At 47.3% G+C, this 13,676-nt stretch overlaps 1 protein-coding gene across 2 annotated transcripts in view; it reads right to left on the reverse strand.

Annotated features, from left to right (window-relative positions):
• ACVR2A (activin A receptor type 2A) overlaps positions 1-13,676 on the reverse strand; it is a 305,735-nt gene that overhangs the window by 200,958 nt on the left and 91,101 nt on the right. For both annotated transcript variants that reach the window (XM_085645617.1, XM_085645616.1), the window contains exons 2-3: positions 10,475-10,682; positions 8,606-8,715 (exon numbers count right to left, since the gene is read on the reverse strand). In XM_085645617.1, coding sequence (XP_085501743.1) covers positions 8,606-8,715; positions 10,475-10,682 — 318 coding nt within the window. The remainder of the gene's footprint in view (positions 1-8,605; positions 8,716-10,474; positions 10,683-13,676) is intronic.

Consider the following 13,676-nt stretch of genomic DNA (forward strand, 5'->3'; position numbering starts at 1 on the left):
GAAGCCTTGTGAATAGGTTCAAAAGGCTCCTTCATCAATCTGGACAGCACCACATTCAATTCCCAGGAAGGCGAGGGAAGTCTGACCGGAGGGAACACCTTCTTCAAGCCTTCCAAAAAATCCTTGACCACAGGGATCTGAAAGAAGGAAGTCTGTGAAGGGCATTTCCTGTAAGCAGTCAAAGCAGCGAGATGAACCTTAATGGAGTGGAAATTAAGGCCAGACTGTGCCAAATGTAAAAGATATGGAAGGATGACATCTTCCTTACATGTTGTCGGGTCAAAGTTCTTGGATTTGCACCAGATGCAGAATCTCTTCCACTTGTAAGCATAGGAAGTCCTAGTGGAAGGACATTTAGCCTCCTTCAGTATGCCCATACAATCTTCTGGTAGATTCAAATGGCCATATTGCACTATCTCAGGAGCCATGCCGCCAAACTCAAAGACGAGAGGTTGGGATGCACCATCCGCCCCCCCGAACTTCGTGAGAAGGTCCGGCCTGCATGGCAGCCGCATGTGAGGAAGGAGAGACCGGTGAAGCAGATCCGTGAACCACCACTGCCTGGGCCATTCCGGGGCAATTAGGATCATCCGTGCCCTGGACTTGGACAGTTTGATGAGCACTGCCGGAATCAGGGGAATGGGTGGAAAAGCGTACAGAAAGCTGTTCGACCAGTCGATCCATAGCGCATTCCCCAGCCTCCCCTTCTGGTAGTACCTGGATGCGAAGTCTCGGCATTTGCTGTTTTCGGCGGTGGCGAACAGATCTACGTCTGGAGTCCCCCACCTTGCGAAGACTTCTCCTAGTACCTCGTCGTTTATGACCCATTCGTGGTTCTCCTGAAGCAGCCTGCTCAGCGCGTCCACCTGAACATTCTGCGCCCCCGGCAGATGCGTGGCCGTGATCATCAATCCGCGGGCCAGAAGCCAGCGCCAGATCGCCTGCGCCTCCTGCGACAGAGTGCGCGATCGCGACCCCCCTTGCTTGTTGAGGTAATACATCGTGGTTGTATTGTCCGTCTGTATCAGCAACGAGGTGGTCTGGAAGGACGGATGAAAGGCCTTCAACGCCAGGTACACGGCTCTGAGTTCCAGGAAATTGATGTGGTACGTCGACTCCAACGGGGACCACTTTCCTTGTATCTGTAAGTCTCCGGAGTGCGCTCCCCAACCTTGGAGAGACGCATCCGTCACGATAGTTGTCTCGGGAATGTCCTTGTGGAAGGGAACCCCCCTGAGGAGATTCTCCGCCGAACACCACCATTTCAGAGACTGAAGAGCATGTAGAGACAGCCGGATCTTGTCATCCCAAGAACCTGTTCTCTGATCCCATTGATCCTCCAAGCACTCCTGCAGTGGTCGCATGTGCAGCCGTGCGTGCGGTGTGAGGAAGATACAGGAGGCCATCGACCCCAGCAGCGAAGACACCTTCCTCACTGTCGCCGATGGAGCGGTCATGAGGTCCTGAGCCTTCCGAAGGAGCGATAACCGTCTCTCCTCCGAAGGAGACACGCTTGCTGACCGTGTATCGATGGAGGCCCCCAAGTACTGTATGCACTGGACTGGAGTCGGGACAGATTTGGACATGACGTATATTTAAAGGCCACATGTGTTTCCACGAGACCCACTATGTCTGGCTTAAAGACCTTCAGGTCTTCCGCAACTTGACGTCTTTTATTAGCTTGGTTCAGCCCACAGACATTCCAACTCATAAGTTTAATGCTCGATAAAATTAATTCAACTTAAGTGTACGAGTACAATTGCAAAAAAAGTTTCATAGTATTTCCAAGTGTGACGTGACCCTTTAACCCCCTCATCCCCCCCACCAAACCTCCTAGCTCTTCCCACCCCTACCAAGACCAACCCCCACCCAGTATCCATGGAAGGGAATCAACCCCCTACTTAGCTGTCCTAAAATGACAGCATAAAGAGAACACCTCTCCACCACCTCCCCACTGGGGCCCACTGCTCCCGCCACCCCACATCCGCCCGAAACACCCCATAAAAAGTGTGTTTGCCGACAGGAGTAAATTCTATCCATCAATTACCGTAATGGAATAATGCAGTAATCAACAGGAAACAGCAAAGAAAAAGATCCCCCAGAAAACCAAGACATATCCCAAAAAGACTATAAGAAGTATAGATCAATTTTTTGCTGCGGGTTGCCATTTACAAAGAGCTTCTCTTGCTTCCTGCTCATTAAAGAAAAAATAAGTATGGCCATCTTTAATAATTTTCAGACAGGCAGGCTCCTGTAGCATAACCTGAGAGCACACAGCTTTAGGAGGATCCATAAGTTGCCAAAGAAGCCACCGCCTTTCCATGGTAGGCTTTGAGAAATCAGAGCGCACAAATATTGAAAATGTGCCCACTTTAACAGGAGCTGTAGGACGAGCTTTGAAAAAAATGGCCTGTCTTAGCAGAAAGTTACCCAAAAAAAACAATATAGGCCTGGCAAAATTTCTTTTAGATTGAGTGTCCCGTGAAAGGAAAGGCGGTAGCCTATGTGCTCTTTGGACTGGAGTATCCATGTCCCAATCGTCCAAGTCCAGAAATGCCTTTTGAAAAAGGCCAAAAATAAAGGCCCGAGGGTCAGTTCCTTCGCGGCCTTCCGGAACACCAAAAATTCTCAGGTTCGAGCGCCTCTGTCGGTTTTCAAGATCTTCAATTTTTAGTTGGACGCTGGATAACTGGGACTCATGTGTGCTAACCTGTTTCATAGTTAGAGAATTATCCTCCTCTACTGTAGCCACCGTATTTTTGAAGATCAGAAACCTCTGAAATAAAGTGAGACACCTTAATGGTAACCTCAGCCAATGATTTTTTAATTTCTGTACTATTAGCCCTAGCTTGTGGTAATATTGTTGAGCCTCCGATCTCTGAATTTTGAGTGCTTGCATAATTTCGGACATAGATGGCTCGTACTCCTGGTCTTTATCCTGGGTGTGCCGTACGGAACAGCTCTCAGGCCCTGTGGCCCCTGTGCATAATAGATCTTTAGATATACATAGAGAGTCAGAGACCGTGAATTGGCCGGTCACTACTGTTAAAGCAGTTCCAGCCTCGTGCGTGAGCTCTAATCCCGATTCCCGAGATTGATTCTAAGACCCGTCCCGGAGACAAGCCGGTGCCGCCGCACCATCAATAGACGCACTAGTTAAATCCGTAACCTGCGGAGACTTGGGCAAATCGGTAAGCAAGCTAGCAGCAGCAGCAGAATCTGACTGATCATCTGAAATCGAAGTAATTGCAGCAGCTGGAGCGGAGGGGCCAGATCTTCCTGAGTTAGATAGTCTGGAGACAATTGATCTAACTTCTCCCTTTGTAGAGACCCACTTCCGAAGGGGACTCCGCTCCAAACTCGATTTTGTGGTATTTGCTGCCCCCTTCAACCGTTCCAATGCCTCCGATAAGTGAGCCTTAGTACTGGCCCCACCCGCGCCCCCTCGTCCTCTGCCGCCTTTCCCAGTCCTGCCTTGTTTATAAGTTTTTCCCTTTTGGATCTTCCATCTCTCCGAGGTATTTTTAATAGTGTCATAAATTGTCTCCTGATTATCTATATGTTGAATAGAGCTCGAAGAGACTTGGATCTGAGCAACACTGTGAGGCGCAGGTTCAGGTTCCAACTCCTTGATAAAACTCCCGTTGACTACCTCCTTTCCACGAGCAGCATTATCACTCAGGCTATTCATATCAACCCCATACGGGGCTCCATCAGGTGGTGTCACAGAGCTCTCACCCTCAGAGCCTGACTGCAGCTGCAGTTGGATAAATTCAGCACTGTCTTGTACAGGTGAAATAGACATGTTTCCACGAGCTACATTGAGGGGGGACGTTACTGTATATTCTTGAGAGATCGCTTCATGAGGTGGGGTTTAAACCGCAGACCCTTATCGGCCATTGTAGAAGTTTCCAGATTTAAAATGGAAATGCTATTACTGCTATCATTAGTTTTTTCTTCAGAGGGGACAATAGATATTGTTGTGATTCGCCCCAGCCCTCGTTAACTGCGGCGTTTAGGATATCCGCCATTTGGTCGGTAGGAGCTACCGAGTCCGATTCACAGGAGCGAAGCAGGGCCGTTACTTTGCCGGAGCGTAGGAGCTTCAACATGGGCTTACCCACCTGGGGGTTAGGAAGTACAACATCTCTTTGTGCACCATTATTTACACAAGCCACCTCTGGCGTAACCCCACAGTCAGCTCCCAAACAAGGAAGTAACCCATCTGACCTGACCGTATTCGCTCCTCCTGCTGGACTGGAGGCATTCACTGCTGTCTTTAATGGAACCCCCGCCCGTCCTCGGCGGGCCGACCTTGGGGGCGCCACTGCTCTTAGATGCGGACACACACCTCCACAATATCCGAACAGGCTCCTGTGTTGGCAGCCACACTCTTCCCGGTCGCGCACGCATCCACTGAGCACTCTGAAGGAGCGTCGGGGAGAGGATATCCACGAAGCTGCAAACGGTGCTCCAAATGCGAACCAGCTCGCTGCGCGGACTCCAAACACCACGCAGCTGATCTCTGTTACTCGGCACATCAACGAGGAGAGCTAACAACGGGGACAGCGGAAAGTTTAACGAAGCGGCAGCCCGTACCTTAGTTAAACTCTTGTTCAGTCCTTTTCCATCGGTTTAAAACTAAAAAGTTCCTTTTTTTATCCCATAACATTCGTTAAATCTTCAGCCGGACGTCAGGGGTGGTAAGCAGGAGCAGTTTGGGTGAGCCCTCAGCCGGGAGCGGGAGGAGGTATCCTCAACGGCGGAAACAATCCGCCATCTTCCCTTCCCCACGCCCAGACATGTACTATTTCTATTTGTGTCTGTGACCAATAAAGTAAAATATGAATTTAATAATAAAAAAAATTAAAAAAATTAAAAAAAACTGAAAAGCCCTAGGAATGTGCTGTGGCTCTATTTCTTTTAAGTGCTTGTAGGCAGTATCCACTTTTTGACCAAACATGTGAGACCTGTCAAAAGGCATATCCATAAGGAAGGCCTGGAAATACACAAATCCAAGAGAACCAAACTACTCCAGTGTGCTCGGCCTAAGCAATTGGTAGTGTCCAGGCCAGCACAAATTACGTATGTAGCTGCATCCTGGCCCTCCAGCATGGCTTAGGCCATGGAAGGCCACATATCTTCAGGATCTGCCGGCAAGGTCTCACTGACAACATGCCAAAGGGCGCGGGTATATCGGCTAAGCAAACAACTGCCATTAACCTAGTTTAAGGCTAAGATGGCCGCTGAGAACATGTGTTTGATAAATTACTCTATCATGTTGGGGGGAAGCAGGGGGGGGGGGGGTCAAGGTTGTATGATCATAGGGTAAAGAGTTGTGATTCACCTTGCTGGAAGAGGCTTGAACCACCAGACTCTTAGACTTGGGATGCCAAAACAGGAAACCAGGGTCCCCCTGGCACAGGCATGTGTCATCTGCCAACCTGCCAGTTCACCAGTGGGCATTAACAAGGCGTTGTCCATTTGCCCATCTATGCATCAGTCAGGGCTTCATTAAAGGGCAACAAGGGCTCAGAAGAAGCGTGCTCCGGTTGCAGGACCTCTGTAAGGAACTTAGTTTTTACCTCCACAGAGGTAAGTAGCAGGTCCCAGACCTCCGCTGCACGTCATGACCACAGTGAAGGAAGCACAGTCTTCTGTGGGTGGTCCAGAGGGAGAAATCAACAGTATCAGAGGATGTATCAAGCCCATTGGCCTCCTGCAAAACCATATGGTCATGGTAATGTAAAGGGATAACACATCACCATCATCAGCATCGTCATCTCCAAATGGTGTGATACTCAAGGCAGAATCTGAAATAAAAAAGCTAGTGGTGCACCACAGGATGGCTACACAGCTTGGGTAGTGTTCTGTCAGAATCAGACAGAATGAGGACTTGGCACGTCAATGAAAAGTTGAGACATGAACTCTGTCGAAACAGACGATTTAGGCTTAATCAGTAACTGAAATCAGTATAGCATCTTACTCTGGCACAGACGGCGTCGATACCAGGGTTTATGTCGAAGGTACTGGTGCAAATTTTGGCACTGGACTAGAAGTTGGCACCAATGCCTGCACAGAACCCTAAGTGGATTTGAGGGGCACAGATGGATGGATCCGTCAGTGATAACCCAATTAGAGGCCCCTTGGGCTCGAAGGTGCATCATAGGTAAGCAGAGGAGTCTTAAAGATGCCCAACATGGCCTCCCTGAAGGCCTCTATCGCTCGCAACGTCATCAATCATCTGTGGAATCCAGGGTGCACCAAAGCCCTTTTCAGAATCTCTTCGTCTCTAGATCTACAGTGAGACCAGGTGACATGTAAACGCCATTGCGACTTCTCTGGAGACAGAGAGGGGTGGGATGGAGCAAGTCCTGCTTGGCATTCTTCTGGTTCCATTCCATCTTAGACCTGGACTTTCGACTATGATCTGCTGCAAGAATGGCCTTGGAAGAGGGTCTGTACTCTCGACTTTGAAAGGGAATTAAACTTGTAAGGTTTCCTTTGGTGTTCGGTTATGCACAGTTTCACTTAACGGTGCGGAATAGCCTTCAGGTTCATGAGGGCACACTTCTTATATGACAGAGTCATGCCCAGAACTCAAACACCAACGACATATCTCGTGGGGGGTCTGTCACAGATATTTGTATGCTACAGTCACTGGATGCTTTCAATCCTACTTTCACAATACTTGTTGAGAAAATATAATCTTGCAAAAAGTTAACTAAACAATGATGAAAAAGAAGAGTGGACTTCTGGATCTGCATCTGAAAGCCCATAAAGAAAGAGTTTGAAGACTGCATGCAGGGGTGGTATCTATATCTGCTCCACTGCAAAATTTCCAGGGTGCAACAAGATCAACTCTGAGCCACAAGATACCACAAACTGGTGAGCTATGGGGATTAGCTGTGAAAGGCTTGGTCCTGGAACAGCGGAAGGTAATGACAAGTGAAAGACTTTTCCAAGCACTCGGTTTGTTAGGAACAAGCCTGAACTGAAACACTACAAAAATGTTTTTTTTGCCTTAACCTGATCTAAGCAAAACCAAAGGAAATGATGGACGGACTGTTGAACATTGCAAGCAATCACCCCCAGTCAACTGATCTGGGTTTAATCCATCACCGTTCTTTAGCCCACTCTGCCACCCCAATTCAGACATGGCCATATGCAAATCAGTCTGACCCTGTGCCTCATGGGAACAGTCCAGCCCGAACTGCCAAGCCATGTCTTCCCTGGACCGGAAACAAGCTTCCTAGGACCGGTTTCTGGCATTTCAGCCGTCTTCAGCCAGGCTTGCTTGAATCCAGTGGCAAAGTGAGCAAGGGACTCACATCTGAGCATACCCTGCCAACTTATGGCGAACAACGCAAAACCAAAGGAAATGATGGACGGAGTGTTAACCTGATCTAATCACCCAGTCTGCAAGATCATCAGTGCTGAACAAAATAAATAATTGAAAAGCATCTGGTAAACCAGTTAAGCTTTTTTATTGATGTGGCACGTTTTGCCACAGCTAGATCCCAGACTCTTCAAACCAGGAGAGGAAAGTTAAATGCTGCTTTGACAGACATTGCAGGGTTCGACCTGCTGAAGATGAAGAAGTCTAGCAACTTTAGGAAAGAAGAATGGACCAAGGCGGCTGCTAAAAGTGGACCATGAATCGAACACTGGCCTCGAAAAATACCTTCTCTTGCCTTGGTTAGTAACCAAGGGGGTCTGAATCTCCTGCATCTACATTTAGCACCAGCTTGATAGCCACTGTTTCCTGAAGAGGTTTACTGGGATTCACACATACTGCAAGTTCATAAAGTACTCTGACAACGTACCCTTCAAAAAGCATACTTCACCCATAAGAATTCAATATGGCGATTTTAATATTTTTGCAGGTTTCCTCACTTTGCCCTTTAATTCTTTAGACAACTTGGCCCCGTCCTTCCGGATGCAGACATTTTTCTTTTTTAATGAAAGAGCATTTTATTGTCTTACATATTATTCAACATTTTCTGACCAGTTTTTACATTTTTAACTTCAAAATGCTGCACATCTAAATTCGGTATCTTTGAATATCGTAAATACATCTGGTTGGTCGTTACAAATTTTCTAAGGATTGCCATTCTGCTACACTGCTTTTACATAGCTCTCCATCGTCACACAGGTTGACTAAGCAAGAGAACCCCAGTGAGCTCAGCAAGTAACAAAAACATAACATACTGAGCAATAAAATACAACTTAGGAGAGAAATATTATATATTTGCAGATCAACAAATTAGAAAAAGTGGGGAAAAAAAAACGGCACAACTCTAATTTAAAACCACATTTGCTTACTTGATTGTGAGATGAAGTCTGCAACAAGAAATGCTGCAATATAACAAATATAGTTAAAATACTATATATTCTCGCATAAAATACTCCTAACTCATTGTCTAAAGACATGGGTGCACACTCAGCCAAGGTAATTCTTCTGAGGTTACATTTTAGGTCACTGCAAAAAAAATACTTCACCATTATATGCTCACACTCGCCAACGTAGGATACATGCAAAACAAACGCAAGAATAATTACATGAAAACATGCATCTTAAGGCACAAACTTTCAAAGAACTTACGTTGCGTTACTTCCATTTCTGGCTCATACAGGAACATTTTATTACATGTGTCCCCTTCACAGCAGCAGAAAAACACTTCAGGGCTTTCTTTTTTTTCTATACATTCATTCCTAAAAACATAAGGAAGACAAATTGTCACCGACAACTTTCAGCAAAACTAAGCTTTTCACTTCCTTGGAAGAAGATGTATCATTTAGGTTTCTTTGTGCTTCAGGAACATATTACAATGGCAATTTCTGTGCACATAATGCAGAGTAGTCCGTCCCCTGTAGATTACGGCATCGATTTAAGTAAGGGTTAGCATGGGTTGTTAATTATCAAATGATGATCACCTAACTCTACTTTTGTTTGTGCATTCATGCCCAATATTTTGGGTGAATTTTGTTTAGGAATGGTTTTGGGAGACAGGGAAGAATCGAGAGAACATTCTGAATAACCCTGGAGATGAAGATTATTTAAAATTGTCGTTTTTTCGTTATGTCATTTTATTTGGACCAAACAATGACAAATTCTGGATCTCCTAATTGGAGATTAGTACACAGGACATGCTGTCAATTTACTTCCAACAACCGATTTTTAAAAGAACAGCAACCCGCAAGCCTTCCTGCACAACATATCACAAAAGGTGAGTTGAATACAAGGAGGTCATGGATATTTTCACAGGGAATCTTTAGCAATTACCCTGAAATCTCAATGATCGGCGTTTTCTGAGTCTTGTTTTTGATAATATATTCAACAAAAAAAAAGCCATTAGTCATTTTTATCAACAGCAGGAGTTGGGGTAATCAGTCTTAATGAGTGAGGGTGTGGATCATATGGCTAGACTGCGATTTGAGGAGTCTTGTCAAGGTAGCCCCATGGTCAATTAGAGGAGTGACTTTGTGGATATACAGAGTCTTTTTCTTCCGTGTTAGAGCAAGTAGCAGTCCTAGTGCTGTTCAGGACAATGAGGTCTGCAATCGCTGTAATGAGTGAGGCTACGACAATGCAAGGAGGAGAGGCCTTTTACTTTCATCTAGTTGTTCAAGTTAGCGTTCTGGCATACCAGGAGCCCTTCCAGACTGAGCTGAGGGCACAGAGAGTGAGAGGCAAGTCGTATGATAACTTCTGGCATGGTGGCCCCTACAGAAGAGGACATTTATGGCCTAAGGGTGAAAACTGAAGGGAAAGCGGGGTGTTGAAACATGGGAAAGGGGTGTAGGGTACTAGTGGAGCAGAAAAAAAGCAAATGTTCTATGTCTGCCTGACCCCTGCTGTGAACAAAACAGTATTTCAAGCCAATGACCTCCGACGAGGGCCTGGTCTGAATTAGAATTTATTACTGCACAAACTAGCAGTAGGGATCAAGCCCTTCCAATGCATGGCAAAGCAAGGCATTGGCACACGCTGCTTTTCTCCTTTTACTCTGGTAATGTAAAACTTGTTTGTTCTGTTGTACACAAATGTAGTTGCAATGGTATAAAAAACATTAACATAGTTTGTAGTTTTCTATGGATCTTGTTCTCTGAAGGGAGAGGTGAAATTATTAGTCCTAATCTGAATCTGCTGCTGCATGAGGCAGCTCAGGACTGAAGCTCAAAAAGCAAAAGAAAGTCTAGTCTTCCCTGCTTTCACCAAGGTAAGGGCCTCCAATGTTGTTTATAGCACTACATTAGATGAGTGCCTCCAGGCCGAATTCTACCTGCAGCGATCAGAAGGATGGTTCCACCCCAAGTATAATCCATCTGATAGGCACAGATGGCTGCACAAAATTTTAATGCTCCTAATCTAACATGGACTTTAAAACTGCAACCGGTCAAATGTACGGACGTGTATTTCATTGGGGGGGGGGGGGGGGGGGGGGGGGGGGAGAGAGAGAAGAGAACTTACCTATCATGGCAGTTAACATCATCCAACCAGCACCCTTGTTTCACTATTTCAATTGTCCCAGAAATATTCTTCCATGTAGCAAAACAGTGCTGCTTTTTGTCTTTATCACCATGACAGGTTTCAATGCCGCTGCGATTTGTCTTGTCCTTTTCCCAATGTGAGTTGTAGAACATGCACTTCTGAGTTTCCGACCTCCCCAGTATGGCTCCTGCAAAAAATGAAAGGCATTTCAAAAGGTTAAATTAAACAATGACAATGTTTCTCTGGTCCAGCAATACAACTTATTTGACACGATCCCCGTTTTACTTCAGCTGTATATACAACATTATAAGCTGGCTCATTTAATTCAGATAGAAAGTAATTAATACTTTCTCTAAAGGTTGGAAAGAAAACAGAGAAAAGGACTGGCCTCCTTTTAGAGCACGCAGGCAAGAGTGAGTAAACCCTAGTAAGGCCACACCTAAAAATACAGATAGGAAACAGGAACAACATGTTCTTGGAAACACGCCCACATACATATACAACTTACTCAGGCACTTGCATACAGTAGACCAACAATCAGGTACATAGGTACAGCAAGTGATTACGGGGTGGATGAAGAAAATAACTATAATACCATATGTTTTTAAGGCAACCATTTTATTTTAACTGCATTTCTACAGTGCTTCAAAACCTTGATGAGGCGCTGAAGCACATTAGTAGACAGCACATGTTGCCGTGGTAGAAAGCTTGTGTGGAAGAGCGATGATTAGCACAGTTGGGCCTATGGAGGTCAGATATTTGGCGTCATGCTCAAGTAATCCGAGTGGTGCTGTTCCCCTGTCTTGGGTCCCTGCATCTTGGTGTGTAATGATAGGAGACAAAGCACATGCAATTCAAAATTATTATATTTTTTTTCCGACTGAGCGGATCACTCAATGCACCCAAGAGGGCTGAAGGAGCAGTCCACGTCATGCATTGTATATATAAGCAGTTGTGGCAGATTCTATGTCAGGACCGGAGGCTTCGGATTATGCTTATCTTTCCTTGCTTTATTTTAACAGCAGCAGCCATTTTCAAAACTTTAACTATGGACCACATTTCCCAAACACCCGCGGGAACATGTTGGTCAGAAAAGAAACAAACAAGCGACCACAAGCGCCTTAAGACCGTAAGCTAAATCACAGTGCCATGAGCCCGATATAGTCTCTCCTCCTGTTCCTGGCCTTCCTCTTTCTTTGCTGCTCGCAGCCCAGAGATGAGTGTTTTTCTATGTTTCCTCATATTTGCTTGAGATGTGTGTGCTGTTTAGCGCGATCGAGAGTTGTCGCCAGGCACCTGCGATCGCGTGTGCTTCTTAATCTTACTTGTATTTACTGGTATTTGGCTTGTATTTACAGTGCCAGGTTTGGTGCATTTCCCTGTGGTATTCCCCCCGTCGGCCCGGAGCTTCCCGCTCGGGCGGCCGTTGTTCGGGGTTGTTCTTACAGTTTGTTGGTGCCTGTGGTTTTTCGTGCGGGTGGTGTAGCGCGTTCTGGTGGTTTCCGCTGGCTCGCGGGTTCCTCGTGGGGCCTACGCTACGCCGTACAGAGCCTGCAGTGGGGCGCGGTCAGCCTCCGGCTGCCAGAGGGCGCTGAGGGACGCGAGCTTCAGCGTCTCCTGGTTTCGTTGGCATTGGGAACGAAGTACATTTTACCGTTGAAGGGTTCTCGTCACCCCGCGCTCGCTGCCTCTGCCCTGCTCCGTGGAGACAGAACGCCCTGCCTTTGGGGGCCGTATTTGGCTGGCTTTTGACACTTAAGCTTCTGCTTGAGTCGGTGTGTGTGTGTGTGTTCAATTCCCGACGCCTTCTGGACAGCAGCAGGCTAAAGTAAGACCTGCGGGACACGGTCCCAGGGGATATTTTTGTCCAAAAGGCCTGAGTGGGTTAATTAGGTGCAGGCGGAGTTCCTGAAGGGTGGTTCCCCCCCTCCTACTTCATGCTTGGGCTCTGCCCTTTACAATACGCTGGTCCCCAGCACTGTTAAGCAGTCCTCAACTGCAGAGGCACTAGATTTGGTGCAAGGTTGTGTTTGAAGACCTTAGTCACACTTCTTAGACGCGTGGGCATGTCTAACCAGGCCGACATGCAGTGGGAGGAGGATCCCTTAGCTCAACTGCCCTGGGACGATAATTTTTATAATGTGGTAGACAATTCTATCTACTGGGCAGCTGAGGAGGTAATGGCTCCTATGGAGGAGCGCCTATCACAAAAAACTAGAGCAGCTATGCGCTAGTTGGGCTCCCTTAGCGCCTAATGCCCCAGCTGCACCTCTTGGCGCCATGCCTACTACGACTACTGATCCCCAGAGTGCCCAGGGATCAGAATCGAAGAGACCGGGTAGATCCAGACGCTGAGAGCTTATGGGAGGCTTTTCTAGCTCGCGGCCTGCCGGTGGTCACTCCGAGGTTTAACACACCCTCCCCAGCCACCACTGCCCCGGTTAGCCTGTTCCAAGGGGATGATGACCAGGCTGACACGGGACGAAGAGCCGGAAACGTCTAGACCGTGGCGACCAGCGTCGCAGGCAGGACCCTCAGATTCGCACGGGGTGGGAGGGGCGTCGGGTATGTTGCATCCAGAACTCCTCATGCACTCCAGATCACCTGAATGGACCCCTTCCACAAAGGTGGCGAGTTAAGTGGCGGGTAGAATCAGGATTCCCATGGGAAAAGACGCCCATAGTCGTCTCCAGTCGGAGTGTGCCCGCGCCTCTCTAGATGGCAAGGTGGCTCAAATCACCCGAGCTAGACCCAAGAATGGCAACTTTGAGCAAAGTTTATAAAGGATCCTAAGAAAGGGATTGATAGGTCGTGGCGGGCGTGCCAGAACAAGTTGTTGGACGCCCTGGGTCCCCTCACAATGATTTTGGATATCGCAGAGGACGCCAAACCGTCCGGAGCCCTTATTTCTCCTGAGGCCCTCTCCGGTTGGGCTCAGCGGGCCGTGGTTTCTCGGCAACGCAAACTGTACGCTTTCTACAGAGCGGCGAAGGTCTTTTTTGATGAAGGTCGACCCTAAGCTTGGGGACCTAGCCGAGGTGGTTTGTTTGGGGGGCCCTTTTTTAAGGAGCTGGGCAAGTTTGTCAACACGTTTACGTCATTAGACAAGGCCCAGACTTCTATAAAAAGGTGTTTTCGTCCTGGGTTTTCCGGGGGCCAGTCGAGGCAGGGGCCGCTCGTC

This window comes from Triturus cristatus, chromosome 3_1 (assembly GCF_964204655.1).
Source record: "Triturus cristatus chromosome 3_1, aTriCri1.1, whole genome shotgun sequence".
In the NCBI taxonomy this organism is placed as follows: domain Eukaryota; kingdom Metazoa; phylum Chordata; class Amphibia; order Caudata; family Salamandridae; genus Triturus; species Triturus cristatus.